At 39.6% G+C, this 17413-nt stretch overlaps 1 protein-coding gene across 4 annotated transcripts in view; it reads right to left on the reverse strand.

The window, feature by feature from the left end:
• Positions 1-275: 275 nt before the first annotated feature.
• LOC138049136 (uncharacterized) overlaps positions 276-17413 on the reverse strand; it is a 27975-nt gene continuing 10837 nt past the window's right edge. For 2 of the 4 annotated variants that reach the window (XM_068895281.1, XM_068895280.1), the window contains 5 exons: positions 17094-17413; positions 12301-12381; positions 11703-11810; positions 2803-6491; positions 276-1651 (listed from right to left, as the gene is read on the reverse strand). The exon at positions 17094-17413 is cut by the window's right edge and continues 911 nt beyond it. In XM_068895281.1, the coding sequence (XP_068751382.1) occupies positions 2842-6491; positions 11703-11810; positions 12301-12381; positions 17094-17413 (4159 nt within the window). In that variant the 3' untranslated portion in view covers positions 276-1651; positions 2803-2841. The remainder of the gene's footprint in view (positions 1652-2802; positions 6492-11702; positions 11811-12300; positions 12382-17093) is intronic. The other 2 variants (XM_068895283.1, XM_068895282.1) reach the window with 2 other exon arrangements.

Below are 17413 nucleotides of genomic sequence, written 5' to 3' on the forward strand. Positions count from 1 at the left end.
TGGGTGCCCTCTCTCCCAAACGCCCCCCGGAGGTGAAAGGAGTAGGACCCACGGCAATACACAACCCATCCGAATGCGGTCGGCCTGATAGGTTTCATTTTCGTCCCCAGAGCCCTCCGTTTCTTTTGGCCACGTGGTCGGACGTGACCAAAAGAAACGAAGGGCTCTTGGGACGAGAATGGACAAGTTATGCCACTTCCTTCCAGTGCCGACTTGAAACGATCCCTCAAAAGCCACTGTGATTGTCATAGCTCAATGACATAACGAAAGGCTTTGAAACTAATTTCTTTTACTCATTACAATTCCAAATAAGACTACTGACTTGGAAATAACCACTGTACAATTCCATCTTTCAAGTAATAACTACAAAAGTTCATTTGATCTCTACAAGTAACCATTGACGAAAGTTACGTTTATGTTTTCCCAGCTAACTTGTTAACATATTAGATTTCTAAGCCCTTATGTCTTCAAATTTCTTCGAAGGACTTGAATGAAATTTCTGACGTTGAGTGACCTTGGAACGACTTGGTCAAAATTTGAGAAAACATCCAAGACCAATAAATATTAACGTGAATTAATTCTTCTGGGTAAATCACAAGTTGAGACCTTCTTGGCCTGCTTAACCTGGTTTACCTTCTAGGCAAGTAACTTTAAAACGTTGGGAAATAAGAAATCTACATGCGACAACTGCCACTCAATAAAATTGCATAAGAAAGTGTTGGCTTAAATATACAAGGGGGAATACGTGTTGAGATAAACTATTTTTACTTATTGTACCAAATAGAGCTTTGTTTGAAGTCAAAACAAGGATATCTTTTGTTACAGTGGTTGGAACCTCTGCATAGCCAAAAGAACTTTTGGAAACAGATACCTTTCCAAAGTGTCTTTTCTTTTCGTGGTGCTACAAAGATCTACTTTATGTATGGCAACCTAGGACGTGCAAAAAAAATGTTCCTTCAGTAACAGGCAACAACAGTTATGTTACATTTTCAGTAAAAACATACTTCAAAAATGCAAGAACGAGAGCATACATATGCGCATGATTAATACAACAAGATTGCTTCAATCTGACAGATTAATCATGCGAGGGTTGACAGACAGCTGCATGGCGTATAGGAACTGTCCTTGTTCCTGGGCAGCGGTCTCTCTTGAGGCTTAACCAAACTAATGTAGTTCCACCATTGTGCTACTACGTCACAATTCTGGTTCCCTTGCGTCACTCACAACGCCTGAGCTCCGACACCAAGTTGACCAACACGCTCTATAAAAGGAGCTGTAACTGTGTTCGTAGATTACTTGCCACTCTTCCAACAAAGCATACAAGGCTCTGCGAAATTCAGTACTACAATTAAAAACACAGCTGCTTGCAGGCTTGAATTCGTTTGTGCTATTTTACAACACGTTGTTTGTCTTCCTTGGTTTCCAGATCTTCAGTCATCCTTGATCGCAATGGAAGAATGTTTTACAAACTCCGAGGTCTTCGACAGTCATCTTCAATGACAACCAAACACAAATTCCAACGAACGCATGGGACGGAGTTGTTTTATTCATATTGCGTCTGACGCTTTGACAGAAAGAAAACATCATAGGTGTCACGGCAAAATTAATTTGTTGATGCGGTAGGCTTTTCAAACTTGAAAACAAATCACCTCTAGAAGAATAAAGATAATTAGTAATTCAAATGTGTTGACATCAAGACAAATTTAAAAGGTCATCGTCTCACTTGCACTTGCTGTCTATCACCCGAAAAGCTTGTGAGTAAATTCCCTGATTTTGCTCATAACACCCATCGATTCAATCACTTGTCTGCGCGAAAACAATGATTGAAGATGTTTGACTTCCTGTTTGATGTACCAGATTAAGATTAAACTAATGGTATTGGGAGTCATGGCATAATTACGCAAAATGTTAATCATGCAGAATGACTACACGAAATCAAGTAACTGATCGGCACAAGTTACTAACGCTAAAATCCTTATAAGAAACTGGTTAGTTAATTACTGTTTACAGTCACGGGTAAATCACCTAAAAATTTCTGACTTTAAGACAATGTTTTCTAAAAACATTTTCCATACATTAGATTACAGTACAAGCCCCAGTTGTTCAAACAATGGATAGCACTATCCGCCGGATAAATCACTATCAACTGGATAACTCAATTAGTTTTGCTAGTGCGCTATCCATCGTTCGAACAACTGAGGCCAGAACATTTATTTCTTACAGTTCACTCTGCATACATTACATTAATTAAAACGGAAAAGACTCGCTGGAAGAAAGAGTCGGCGCCTTCTTTATATCCAGTTGTTTTAGTCAAGCCGACGATAGCAATGGGAATGAAGTTCACTATTACAAAAACCCAGGTTGTTCGAAAGCCGATTAACCCTGGTCCCAGAGTAAAAATTAAGCAAGGAAATTATTTTTCTATTCCCAAATGTTGTTCAAGGCTGAAAATCGGCAAAACTTTACATAAGAAGAAGTCAACCTTGGAAAACAAAAATAAGCAAAAGAAACTTTCACCAAGAAGTTGAAAATATGAAAATAAAGTTTACGCTAATCCTGGATTAAGTTGATCGGCTTTCGAAAAACCGGGCCCAGGACATTTTCCAGAACAAAATAGAAGAAATTTGATGGCGCTTCCCTCTTTTGTCTTCGAATCAGACGATCCGAAAGTGAGACAATTTTCTCCTCGTAAGCGACAATTTGCGATACTAAGCTAGGAAATTGCAAAATCGCTACAAAAAACAACAAGGGACTGACTTGACAGCTTATACTCTACTTTAAGAGAATCTGGTAGGTGGGTACCTGCAGTGTTCCGAAGCAACCGCTGTAACGTTCCAACTTTCATTTTCTCGAGCTTTTTTCCACACCATAGAAGCTGACAGTTACTTCTATGAGCGAAAGTGATGGAGACGTTACCACATATCTGCTGAAGTCGTATCTACGGCGGCCATTTGTAATTTGTGAATCGTTAACCTTCAATCTCAGTGTCTTAAGTGATTGACTTTTCACTGCTTCCTCCAAAAGACCATATAAACGTTCTTCACCTCGTTTGCCGCACAAGTTGAGTGACAAATTAAACGTAGTTAAAGACTTAAATTGAAAAAAAAATCCTTTGAAGCGACTAAAAGGACATATATCGCCGTAGTTATTAATTGTCAGAGAGAAATTATTTAGTGAGTTGTTTTCCCAGCTCTTGCCAACTTCCCAGTAAAGCGCTAATTCGCCAAAGTTGTTAATTGTCAAAGTGAGACTCCTCAGAGATTTCTTACGTGCCAATAATTCGCCTGTACCGTCTGTCCACAAATCGCTTACAGCTGAGTCGCTGTTAATTGTTAGAAAGAGATTCTCCACTGATGTGCTACGTGCCCAATCAATCTCCAGTTCATTTGAAACTTCGTCAGCGTTGCTTTCAATTACCACAGTGAGATTTTTCAGTGATGTGTTGCGTTCCAAACCACTGCCGAGGCTTTCTCTCCATTTACCGCCCCACTCCTTGTAGTAGTGAATTGCTAGGGTAAGATTCTTCAGTGATGTGTTGCGTGCCAAACCATCTCCCAGGGGGAGTGCCCATGAATAGCTCATGTCGTCGTCGTCGTCGAATGTCAAACGGAGATCATTCAGTGTGGTGTTGCTTGCCAAGACGTGATCAAGACCATCTTCTGGTTCACGACTGAAGTTGGAATTGCTTGCTACTCCAGCTTGCACGCCGTTGCCCAAATCACTGTTTTTAAGAATTTCCTTTCGTCGCAAAACATTGCACTCTTCAGCCTCGTCGTCGCTCTCAATACTGATTCTAGCGCTGAGATTATGTTTCCTGGTATTTTTGGCTTCCTTAAAGAGCGCAATGAGAGAATCAAGGTTGTCAATAGAAACAAATTCGTTGTCACGCGATTCTTCTGGAGGAGCAGGAACTTCACAAACATTAAGGGTAACTGTTGGATTCTTGTCTAATTTAAGTTCTTTGAAAAGAGTTCTCCCCTCTTTGGTTAACTCTTCCCAAGTGTTGATAGTTAAGGAGGACAGTGTATTTCGTTCGTCAGCCCATCTTGCTGTGAAGTTAACAATGTCATTGGTTAGCTTTCCGTGAATGTCCAATGTCAGGTGAGACAGTGGGCTGCACAATAAGTTTTCGTGTAAAGCTTCTGCACCATCACCACCCAACTCTCCCCAGACAATTAGAGTAACATTTTGTCGTACACGTGAGCCACCCTCAATCCCGAAAGGACGAAAATGTGCCACCTGACTGGCTGTCACTTTGCTGAAGGTATTAGGGTGGATTGTAATTAAAGCGGGTGTTTTCTGTCCGAATCGTGAATGCAGATTGTTCCCAACAGCCTGCCAATTATCAGGAACCTCTCCACGAAGAGAAACAATCAACTTAGTACGGGAATTATTTCCTACGATACCTCGCTCTATTAACATAGCACCATGAAGACTCAGCTTTCCACTGACACACAAATCAACTTCCTTAACTGCAATTTCACCTGTAAAGCCTCTTGCTAGGACCACAGCAAGCGAGTCTTGCATATCTCCGTAGATATATAAAGAGAGAGAGGACAAAAATTTGTTAAATAAGAGATTCTCTAAAGCTTGTAAAGCAGCTGGACTTAATGAACCATGAATTCTGAGACCGACAGACGACAGTGGTGTATCCGCACATAATCCAGCGTCAAGAGCCTTGGCCCAGCCATCGTCACTCTCATCGAACAAAGCAAATGTCAATTTCTCTAAGGTTTTGTTTGTTCTTAGGTATTCAGCAACAATTTCCCACTCAACTGCAGATGGTAGCGTCAATTCGGACAAAGATGTGAAATTGGAAATTTCTTTAAAAAACTCAGGTTCCCCGAAAATGTACTTGTCTGCAAGGAAGTAAAGAGATCTTACATTCGGAATAGACGCAAGCTCCCTAAAAACGGTAAAATGCCAAGACGTCATTGTTTTAAGGTGAACTTCAGCTGGTTTAGAAACCTCGGGAATTCCTGTGAAGGTACTTAGAAGTGTAGCTAAGTTGCCACCAACATCATGGCCGAAATCATTGGGACTTACAAATAACTGTAGGACCCGTGGAAAAGGTAAGAATGAAAACAGAGTGTAAGCCATTTGTTCAGAGTTCCCACTTTCACTAAAGCTCTCAAGAAAGAAGTTCGTTTGTTCTGCACTGCATTGGAGCCAGTCCCAGGAACTCTTTAGCTCTTCACCAATTTGGGTGAATAGAGTACTTGCATCCTCAAGCAGTATCCCACACACAAATAAAAACACTTGCCGAAATTTCATGACCAACTGATGAAAGCTTAAGCGCTTAAATACTTTAAACTGGTTTCTTCGCAACTTATGCGCAATATAGAACGCAGCCATGTACTCTTGGAACGACTTGTGAAGAAAGAAGTATTCATGGTTTGGCTCCAATCTCTTCAAACTTTCTTCTTTGTATACAAAGCCGAGAAAACGAACAACTAATTTGTCATCACTTCTTTCAAGCATTGTTAATTCATCTTCCCGAAAACTATGACGATCATTCAGCAAGCATTCCCAAGCCAGCTCTCCAAGAACAAGGATGTTTGGTTCAAATTGCTTTTCCAAATCCTTGTCATATTTACAAGCGTTCTTCTCACAATATCTTTTCAACAGACATCGGACAATGATTTGATAGAGGTTAGTACGGGAAGACGGCAGCTCTCCTTTATGATCTTCATAAACAACGCAAAGGAGAAGTAAATTTAGAGGATTGCTTCGTAGGGGATGCAAAAACGTATTTTCTTTTGTTTCCTTAATGAGCCTCTCTCCCTTAGATGGATCAATATTCTGAAAATGCTTCCTGATGTACTTAAAAGAATCTTCTTCAGTGAATCCTTCAATTTGAAGATAAATATCAAACGCAAATTGTTTCCGGGCCTCAATTCCTTTTTCTTGTCGAGCTGTAGCTAACACGTAGCAAAACGGTAAAATTCTTCGGTCAAGAAGTTTGTCCACATGATGCTTTGATCTTTCAGGGAGCTCATCCAATCCGTCCAAAATGATAAGAATTCTTTCCTGGCTGTGGATGTCCGTGATAAAGTTCCGCAGTCTTTTCTTGGCCTTTTTCTCCATGTCCTCGGGTAGAAGTTGTTCAAAGATGGCTGCCATTATGTCTCCGTCCAAGTCTCTGCATTTGAGCAACAATACAAGTTCGAAGACAGGGAAGGTAGAAGGCATTGATTCATTCGCCCAGTCATAAGCAAGTTTAAGACAAAGGGTGGTTTTGCCGATTCCCGGACTTCCCTCTGCTAGGACCATGGAATCTTCACCTTTATTACAACAAAAAATGTTACCCAAATCTATTTCTGGGCCTTCAGAGTGAACCCTTTTTTTTGGTCTTGAGACAATTTTTAGTCTAGTGTAGACTTCATCCAGATGTAACTTCATGGTTTGGCTCCAACGAAGCGGAGTGAACTCAGCTCGTCTTTTGTACACATGTCTGAGCAATTTCACGACTACAGAGTCAGCAATGGCGGCTGAAAATAACACAAAAGTCACAGGACTATAGAATTAAAATCTTGTTTTGTTTGTGATGGCAAGTAAATGAACCAGTAACTGAGAAATCTCTTCTATTCTTCGTACTGGAGGTTAATAAATGAAACCTCAAGACACATATTTTAATATAAACCATCATCAACCGTGGCGAGTGTTGCTAAATGTTGCAGATCGTGGATAGCGACTAAAAGTCGTGGGTCGCGGGTGAGGATAAAAGTCGTGGATACCCAAAACATTGATTTAAAAAACTAATAATTAAAATAACTGGGAAATGAGAACAAAAAAGTAAAAATACAGGCCCTAGAATCACTCTGTGCGGCAGGCGATGAAAGGGTAGAGGTTTCGTGAATAATCTTTTTTCCCATTTCCTTTCCTTTCCGAGCGATCTATTTCCAGGGCTTGCGTCACACCTTTGTTCGGAAGATTTCGTGGTTTTGTTATTCTTGCAGCAGTTTAATCGTGGCTGATTTTGCATCTGAGTCACGTCATGAGACGAAATGCCAGACGTTGTTGGGCAGAAATTTTCCCGTAGGCCCAAGGGTGGACCATTTAACTCTTGAGCGGAGTGGAACGGGGTTGGCAGATTTTGAAAAAAAAAATGCTGTAACCGTATTTAGACAAGAAAAATGTTCCTGCACATGACCAAGACTGGGAAAAAATCTTTTCTTTTAACTGAGCAGCTTGTCAGAGGGGAAAAAATATCATGCATGCGCATAGCCTGAGAGAAAAATCGCTGTACAAGAAAGAGATTGTTCTATACCAAATTCACCTAGACCCCATCCCCCACTCAAACGTTAATTATTTCCAGACACCGAAGCTATAATTGTACAACACACGTGCTTAGATTTTATTCATTTCTTTGTTTTTCGATCGGGTTTGAAGCTGTTTTATTATGGACGGGGACAAAGGCTACGCTGATGTTGTAAAGGGAACTTCTACTTTTAATTCGGAAAATGAAGATCCACGTCCCACGTGGCTAACGTCGTACCAAAGGGAAGCGAAGGAAGAGGCTTTCAAGAGAGCATTAATGGCGTCTCTATATGGCTCGTTTTTAGGGTCAAAATTACGTACATTCGGCAATTCAAACAGTCAATTTAGCCATTCAAATCGTCAATTCAACAATTCAAACATTCAGTTCGGCAATTCAATTCAATTAGGCCTAAGGCTAGCTTTAATGAATGTTTAGGATTTTTCTGCATTGGTAAAACAATGACCTGTGACTTGTGAAGCGAAGTGAATGGTTGAATTGCCGAATGAAATATTTGAATTGTCGAATTATAAGTTTGAATTGCCGAATTAAATATTTGAATTGTCGAATTGAAAGTTTGAATTGCCGAATTGAATATTTGAATTGTCGAATTGAAGGTTTGAATGGTATGTTTGAATTTTGACACTAAAAACACGCCATATCTCTAAAGGTAATCCGATCAAATTAATTCAGTTCCATTAGCCACTGAATACCTTAAGGAGAAAGCTTTGTTTTTGCGAGAATTTCAAGAGTTCTTTTACCATGCTTCCCGTGAATTCTTTGGTCCTTATTGAAGAACATAAGTAAACCATTTTGTGAGCATCACGACTTTTACCCGCACCCGAATCCGCACCCGCGACCCACGACTTTTAGTCGCTACCCGCGACATTTAGCAACAGTCTTACACGACAAGAATTGTGTCGCCTTTTTAATTTTCCGGGTAATTGATTCATTTTGAGTTAATTCTGGTCGTTTAAGCTCTGGGACTACTCAATAGAACAGTGCATGTATTCGTCCTTTCACCGATCGCTGGCGCTCTGAAGCAATTGACCATTTCAATTCTTTTGATTTCCATTAAGCCTGACTGATAACGGTTATTCAGTTTGCAGTTTTGGCGCGTAAAGTGCTCAAACATGATTGCCTTAAAAACCATGAGAATTAGTAATAATTTCAAGTTCAAGTGACGCCTAACAATACTGTGAAGATTTTATATATCCAATTACTCCATCAGAGATCAACCCTAGTATTGGAATTGCGCCCACACAAGGACAGAGAAAAACTCTGATCAGGGTGGGATTTGAACCCACGACCTTCGGATTTAATCACAGTTGTTCTACCGACTGAGCTACAAGGCCAGAACGGGAGCAGGCCGTGGGTATGTGAGATCTCATTCACAAGGACAAATTCGGCTCGGCCCAAGCCTAATTTAGATAATCGTTAGTTGTTGTCCTTCAGTAGCATATTGATAGTAATGATTTCAAGTAACACTACTGTGAAATAGTGTTAGGCCTCATTCGAACTTGAAATCATCACTATCAATATGCTACTGAAGGACAACCAATAACGACAGTAGGAATTCCTGACATATTTTAGGTGTTCACGGTTTTTCCGGTTGCACTGGAACCCAGTCCCTTCTGGGTTATGACTAGAATGGAAATAAAGTGAGACACTTCGTGACACTTATACAGGTATACCATTTGGTGACTGTACGTATCAAAACCTGACAACCCCAGTGTTAACCCCCCTTTGGCAGATAAACAACACTCTGTTTAGGCACAGAATAACTGCTGGAGTAGGCAACGATCCCTAGTGATTATAATTAGAGTTAAGCGCTGACTCGAAATGGTTAGCTTTTATAAATTGTTCTGGTGGCACCATGTTTAAACTCAGTAAAACTTTAGTAAGATCGTTTGGTATTTTATACAACCAAAGCTAAGTGTGTCACCTTATTTTGGAGTATAAATTCTAGTCACGACAGTCCCTTCTGAGTCAATCGACTCGCCAGCTTTGGTCACGCAAGCGAGCTGAAAAGCAATGGGAGAGTGGGGAGAGAACAAGAGAAAGATACTGCTGGCCTTTCTATATCCGACGCGTTCAGGATTTCCCGTTGCAATAGAAACGGGAAATTCGGATTGGTCCGTTGGCAATCGATCACTATAAAGTTTTTTGGACGAGTTAATTGCTTCTTGTCAAAAGTTGTCCTGCGAAATGAACAATATGGCTTCGGCGGTAGATTTCGATCATTTATCCCTTCAAATGAGGCACTGAACTCAAACACAACATTGCGGTCGAAGCTCTCCCATCGGTTAAGAATGTTATCGCTGTGTTACAGAGTGCTTTCGACAAGACTATTAGGGTTTCTCCTCTTAAGTAAGGGGTACGGGTGACGCAAATCCAACGCTATCGATCGTGGAAATCATTCCTCTACGCAGCATCATCGAGGACCAGATTTGGCCAAATGATTTTAATTTAACGAAGGAAATGATACATGAAATGAAATCAAGTGAGTGAGTCTACGATGCTCTCAGTTATGAACGCAATTTCAGCAATTGCGTAGAGAAGCCTGAAAGATTCAAGACTTCAACAGGGTTTGAACACGTGACCTCGCGATACCGGTGCGACGCTCTAACCAACTGAGCTATCAAGCCACTGATATTGGGAGCTTGTCATTTAATTTAATAGTAGGAACTTTAATAGTAGTAGGAACTTTACTTTCACACGATAATGTTTAAAGCTGTTTAAAGTAAGGTCGTGCACAAATGAAATCAAATACATATCAAATCATACTGGTTTCTGAGGAGAAGAGAAAACCGGAGTACCCGGAGAAAAACCTCTCGGAGCAGAGTAGAGAACCAACAAACTCAACCCACATATGACGCAGGATCTGGGAATTGTACCCGGGACACATTGGTGGGAGGGGAGTTCTCCTGCTCCTTGTTGTTGCCTTCAAGAAGAAGGAGACTTTGTTAAATACAAACACGGGATGACAAATTGAAATCATAATATACGTCTAGAAAAAGATTCCGTTTCATAACATTGCTGAGGGGCACGCTGTCTGAGGCCTCTGTTTCTTTAGGTTTTCTACCTCTGTTTTCAATAGGCCTCTTTGGAGTGTCGCCCATTAAATGAAAGGTAAAGGCAGTAGTTTTATTTTTGTTTTCTTTCCGAATAGTTGATTTAGTGCGACACATAAATATTCCCACACACAAACGTATGTGCCGTTGTTTTTGTCTTCTTTTCTTCATTTTCAGTGGCACTCACACACGAGATTTAGGACGATATTCTCAACGCGTCGCTGTTACATAAAAGCCTGCAGTAACTTCTTCTCGCACTTTCCCATCGGCTTTTCTACTCGCTTGCGTGTCAAAGGCTGACTTAGAAGAGACTAACACTTAACGGTTTAAAACTAAGAAAAAGGTGGTTTAAAAGCTCTTTAAAGATATTTGAGAAAACTCGTCTTCACACAGACACATTTACATTGCTAAGTATCTTTTCTCCATAAGAGAGGATTAGTTTAGAAATCTGGGAGACACTGTTCTAGCATGCGAAATCTCACTTCGGGTTCCCGTCCGAGTCTCAAAAACGTGGCGCGCATAATTAAGCTCCATAGTATTTCTTTTGCAAAAGACGTTGATCTTCAAAATTACACCTTTTTTGTGAAGTCTCCGCGGCCTAAAAATGCCGAGCATAGTGACTTTCCCTGATACTCCAACCTAACTAGATATTGTAACCCTTTATGCCCATTCCTCTCTTTGAAAACTAAACATGAAGACTTAGGGCCTGTTTATATGGTCTCGGTTACCCGAAACAGCCCTCCTCCCGAGACAACTTTACCGAGCGTCTATATTAGAATTGCGTGAGCGAGACAAAGTTAACCCTACTTAATTATGCATATATTTTAAGACGCATCTTCAAAAAATGCGTATCATCATTTGCCTTTCTTTCTTTCTAGTTCGTTTTTATTCAGTATAGTTGCCTTTTCACATTCAGCAAATGGACTGACAATCTTAACGCTGCAATAATATGTAGTTTAAATAAAAGGCTGTTTATGAATCGAGAGTTTCCGTTGACAGCGGTGTGAATTTTGGCGGGAAAAAAACTTTTAATTCGAAAGTAAACGCTAAAAACATGCATAAGCTCTCAAATTGCTGCTTCTTTGATTTTTATTTTATGCGTGCGCATTTAAGATTTTGCTGTCTCGTTTCGGGTGGTCGAAGCAAACTGTTTACATGCGAAAACGTTGTCTCACCTGCCAGGGTTACCCTACCTGCCGAGGCGAGACAACTCGCCTCCCCGAGTTGTCTCGCCCACCCGAGTTGTCTCGACCACCTCATGTAAACGGTTGACATAACTTTTTACACAACTGAGTGGAAAAATATCTCGCCAAGGGTAACTCGGGGGAGGGTTATCTCGGGTACCCGAAACCATATAAACAGGCCCTTACCTTCACGGATGTCTGTATCATGTGTTTGTTTCTTGCGAGGTGAGGCAGCATTCTGATGAAAGGGTGTTTTCTCCAGCTTTTCTGCAGCTTGTCTTTCTGGAACGCCTACTTTGAAGAAAACAATTACAATTACACATATGATAGATGCATACATACTTATGATGCGTTACCCTTTCCAGGTAAAACAAATTGGCGTACACAAATTTATGGTTTGGCATAAGCTGCACTATGGAAGCGTGGTGGCAGGTTACCTTTGACGAAATTTAAATGCGCTGTAAATGAATACAAGATGCCACATTTGCGCTCTGGACATCACAATATCACAACACTCGACAGACCATTACCTTTTCCCACTTGATTGCCTATTATTCTATCATTTATTATATAATAACCAAATCAATGCTCGCGCTCTGATTCGTCAATCAGCTATGATTTATTGTCCCACTAAACTCATGGAAAAATCACGCGTCTTCTGAATTATTACATAAAAGCAATAGAGGACAGGTTTCTATGCTTTATAGCCATGATGAACCACGCGGAATGTTAGTAGAACACGAGAAGAAATCGTAAATCACGAGTATAAACGCTATACAGGTACCTGTATCCAGAGTTTGTGTATCTGCAGTAGTTGCCAAGTGACTTCTTGTCACTGATGAAGCTTCAGTGGCAGGATGGATCTCTGCCAGAAGAATAACACATATGTGTACAGTTATTTTCTTGCAGGAGATTTTTCACATCCTATTCAAATTAGATGCCTTTGAAAGAATTAGAATTACCACCTCTTGGTGGGGCTGGACAATCTGCGAACCAGTGAGTCATGCGAGCCATGCAAGTCTCGCGTTTAATTCTAAGGTTCATTTCAAATAGCGCTGATAAACAGTATTTCAGTCTAAGCAACCATTTCAAAATGGTTAGCTTTCAATGGTGAGTCACATGTTGACTCGCATGGCTCGCCATGTTGGCTTCCGTGCATGCCTCCGCACAGCCATGGCTCCCATGACTCGTACATTGTCCTGACTCCCTCTTGGTGATGCTACCTTAATTCAATTGTGCACACTATCTAAACCATCATAGATGCAAATCATAATGAAGTGTAATAGGATCGTCGGGTATGTGTACATATAATCGACCTTCGTTGGTGACTTCACCTGTGTAACTAATCGTCCGGGGTACGTTAGTGACTTTCGGTTCAATTTTTGTCACTTCAAATTACGGTGCAATAATGGGGGTTTGCTAAGAGATTTTAAGAAATACGATTGAAACCGAAAACAAACCAATTTTCCATTCATTTTTTAAGACTTCACTGTACGAATATCTTTAAAAAAGCATTGACTTCCCTGAACATCGCCCTGCAATTACTATAATAAATACAATACGGAGTAATCGGAGTTGCACAAAAGGGCAAAAACAAAAAAGAGAAAGAAAAACACTACCCAATGACAAGTCACTTTTCAAAACAGTTTCTCACGTTCACTCAACATCATCACGGATACCACTTGTCCAGAACGTTCAATATGATTGAATGACACGCCTAAGCGTTTTGAAATGCCATCCATCCAAACACTCGAATTCAGTAGCTGCTTTGAAACAATATAGCACCGATAAACTCCACACTCCTCTAGCTTAGCAGTTGCTGCTGATAGAACGAAACTTCCGCCGAAAGCAATTTAAACGAGACCAATTTTTCCTTCATTTTTTAAGACTTCACTAGACGAATATCTTAAAAAAAGCATTGACTTGTCTGGACATCGCCCTGCAATTACTATAATCAATACAATACGGAGTAATCGGAGTTCCACAAAAGGACACAAACAAAAATGAAATAAAAACACTACCCAATGACAAATCACTTTTCAAAATAATTTTTCACGTTCATTCAACATCATTGATACCAGAACGTTCAATATGATTGAATGAGACGCCTAAGCGTTTTAAGATGCCATCCAGTCAAACTCTTGGAATTCAGTAGCTGCCTTGAAACACTGCAGCACCCAAAAACCAAACTCCACGTTCCTCTTAACAGTTGCTGCTGATAGAACGAAACTTCCACCAACAATAATTTATTTAAGACCGAAAAATAGGAAAAGATCAAGAAAACTATTGATTCCGACAGCGAAGAAAATGAGCCATAAGTTGATATCCCACATAGCAAAACTACAAAACAAACAGCTCCTTTACAAGCCACGCACAACCTGTATCGCAACAAAAAAGAATGAGGTCCGGTCTACTTTCTGTAATAAAATCACCAAAATGCTTTACCACTCTAAGGCGACTAGTTTCGCAGCAATGTTGCGAGACAAGTTGGACGTTTTCGTTGCTCGTATTACCGTAGCTTAAAAGTTCATAAGCAATAATATTTTTGTTTGTTTGTTTTTTCGTTCGGCTCACACAAAATTTGTTTGCAAACTTAGCATTGAAACAAGATAGTTAAAGTGCACCTAACCCCAAAATATTTTTTTCGCTAAAATGAATCTTTGCACCTGTTCGAAACGCATTGCGGCCATTTTTTCCTTTTTCTAACAAATCCTGTCATTTTATAGGCTTCGAAAGTTGCGAAAATCCAAGCATCTTTTGTTCACGAGCGAGTCAGAAGGGGAGTGGGTCTATTCCTGATTTGCCGTCACAAACTGATTTACATTGCATTAACTCTTTGTAAAAATGCATGCAAAGTAGATTGTGACGTCAAATCAGGAATAGACCCACTCCCCTACTGACTCGGTCGTGAACAAACGATGCTTGGTTTTTCGCAACTTTCGAAGCCTATAAAATGACAGGATTTGTTCGTATAATGAAAAGATGGCCGCAATGCGTTTCGAACAGGTGCAAAGATTCATTTTAGCGAAAAAAATATCTTGGGGTTAGGTGCACTTTAAGTTTTTGGTTTCGGCTGTATTAGGGACCTTAAGCAAGGACGACGGCTAGGAGAACGTTGTCTAAAAATATTATTTCCCTTTATTGTGATAATTTGGCGATTTTTCTAAGTCGCTGGGCATGGAAAATTTGAGTCCATATTCCAAGAATAAAATTGGTGAGAACGGTATGGCCATTTAGAGAGAAATTTGAAAATTCATAGTGAGGTGCTTTCGTCCTCCACGTGATCCCAAATTTTTAAGGTTCCTATGAAAGCAGGATAGCCCTTGTTCACTCTGATATTAATCTAGGCTAAGTTTGTCGAAAAATCGCTCGTCTTGTTGTTAACAATACGACTTATTGATAAAATGTGCACATTTATTTATTATGTATGATTATCTTTTGTTTCTAAGCAATATATACATCTTATTCGATGGTTTAACACATAATACGCGCAGATATTTTGCGAGTTGCGTAGTAGTTTTCCGAGCCCCGCAGGGTCTGTATTACCTTGTCATATTTTGCGCGTTCTCTTGACCAAATATGGTAAAACGGCGTAATAGTGGAATAATAATTTTAAACGACTATTCACCGAAGTGGAGGCGGCTAGCGGTGGATATAATATCCAACGCTAGCCACCGACACTGAGGTGAATAGTTGTTTTAGTATATACTAAAACAGTGAGATAATATACACCACAAAAAATTAATTTGGATGTTTTCTTCGCTTGTCACGGATGCAAATCGGGACGCCATTTTTTCCTGAGTTGCTCGGAGGTAAGCAGCACAGGATATCCGGAGTTTGACGAGCCAATCAGCGCTTGAGTTCAACGCTATCCACTGTTTCAGTATATGCTAAAAAATAATATTCAAATCGGGATGCATCTTTGCAGCATTTAGTCCTTCCTTTCTTATGCTACAACTGATATACGACAATTCTGCTCTTCAGTTACTGGAAAATACTTTTGGAATGACCTTCCTCTTTCTCTTTGAAACAGCATATCTAAAATCCTATTTAAAAAAGCAATTTATGAATACTATTTTGCTCAGTATTGATCTCCTTACTAACTGGTACATGTATCTACACCTGTATTGCTTATTTATCAGACTGTCTAAATATTGCAACTGAATGGATATCCTGTTCAATAGATTGAGTACAACCTGTACATTTAAAGTTAAGAATATAATGTTATCATTCTTTGCCTGAGATTGTTAACTTGAATGTATTCACATTGATTGCAGCCACAAATGTTCCACCTGGTTATGTCCTTTTGAAATTATCTTAATTATGCATTTCACACAATTTTTGGGTATAATGACTTCCAAAAAATCAACTTGCACTTTCTTGAAAATTCTGGTAAATAAGATGACAAAATTTGAAAATGGAGAGAGCTAAAGTGTATAATAGGGAAGATATCATTGACGTCACCTATTCTTATTAACGTGCCAACCAGAGCCTCGTTGGCTGTCGAATAACAAAAGCAATGTTTGTACACAGATTTCTTCCCTACTGTTATAGTTCTTTGTCACAGTTAGTTATTAACTTGAACACATAGACCAAATTGGCTAACTCAATGTCGTACCCAATTCAAATCTTCCGGGGGTAAAATTCTTTGTGTATTGTATTTGCATTATAATTTAGCATTCACATTCAAATGATATTGAAATACCTGGAACATTTTTCATAAATTTTACTTTTTAAGCCTCCAAAAGTTGCCTGTCCTCTGACTTTTTTAAACTGTACATATAAACCATATGTCAAGGCTTGGACTGCGAATCTCACAAGGATTTTTTTAGAGTGCCTAGATCTCCCTTGGCTCAGGTAGCATAATTAAATGGCTACATATATACAATGTAATTTTTAATAAGAGAATAATAATTACAGGAAAGCGCTTCTTGTATATGTTAGTGACTGAGTTGCACATGTGCAATGCCCATTTAAAGTTCTCGTTCACCTCACTGAAAATACATGCATTTGCAAAACAGGGTTTGAAAACCTGAAAATTCTCTTTAATAGCAACAATGCTAAATTTGCAGAATCTTAGTCAGTGTCATGTACTGCAAAACACCTGCTTATGTATAGTTGTATGGAATTAGTATTAATTCCTTCTCAGAATTGCTTGAACGAAATTGCCGAATTATCATTAGAGCCAAATTGTTCACTTGCAGCACCCACACCAATGATCCAAATTTATGCCAATGAGGAGATTTAAGAGATGCAGGACAAACAAAAGCAGTCTGGCGTCAAAAACTCATTACAAACCTGTGAAGTACAAAATAACATGTGCTATGATCAAGCACTGGCTGCACCCTGTAATTTTCTTCCCTCAGAGGACGATTTCATCATTACAACTGATCCTACCGAATACTGCTTGCACTGTACTATATGTCTGACTGGTGTCATTCCTTGTGTTTCAAAACAAGTCTTAATTTATTTCTTAACAAAATTAGTTTGTCCAATTCACCTTGAGAACCATACATAAACATACAGTTCATTTAAAATCTTTCGAAGATGAACCAAGTGACATGTCATTTCACTTACCAAATATGTTATTAAACATCATTTTCACAAGTTCATCACACTGTTCCTTCCAACAGTGCTTCTTTGCATATTGTGTACGAAGAATCTCTGTCTCTTCTAGCCGAACATTCCTGCTCTTTTTACGGACACTTTTAATTGCCTTGGCCCATTCTTTGGGATCTTCAGAATTTACTACACAACTTGAACCAAGTGGCACGTCTTGCAGAGCATCTCCTAAACCAGAATTTCCACTAACAAGGATAGGAAGACCTGCAGATAATGCTTCAAGCGCAGCCAAACCAAAACCTTCAGTTCTTGATGGCATTATACAAAGATCTACT

This window comes from Montipora capricornis, chromosome 5 (assembly GCF_036669925.1).
Source record: "Montipora capricornis isolate CH-2021 chromosome 5, ASM3666992v2, whole genome shotgun sequence".
Lineage (NCBI taxonomy): Eukaryota > Metazoa > Cnidaria > Anthozoa > Scleractinia > Acroporidae > Montipora > Montipora capricornis.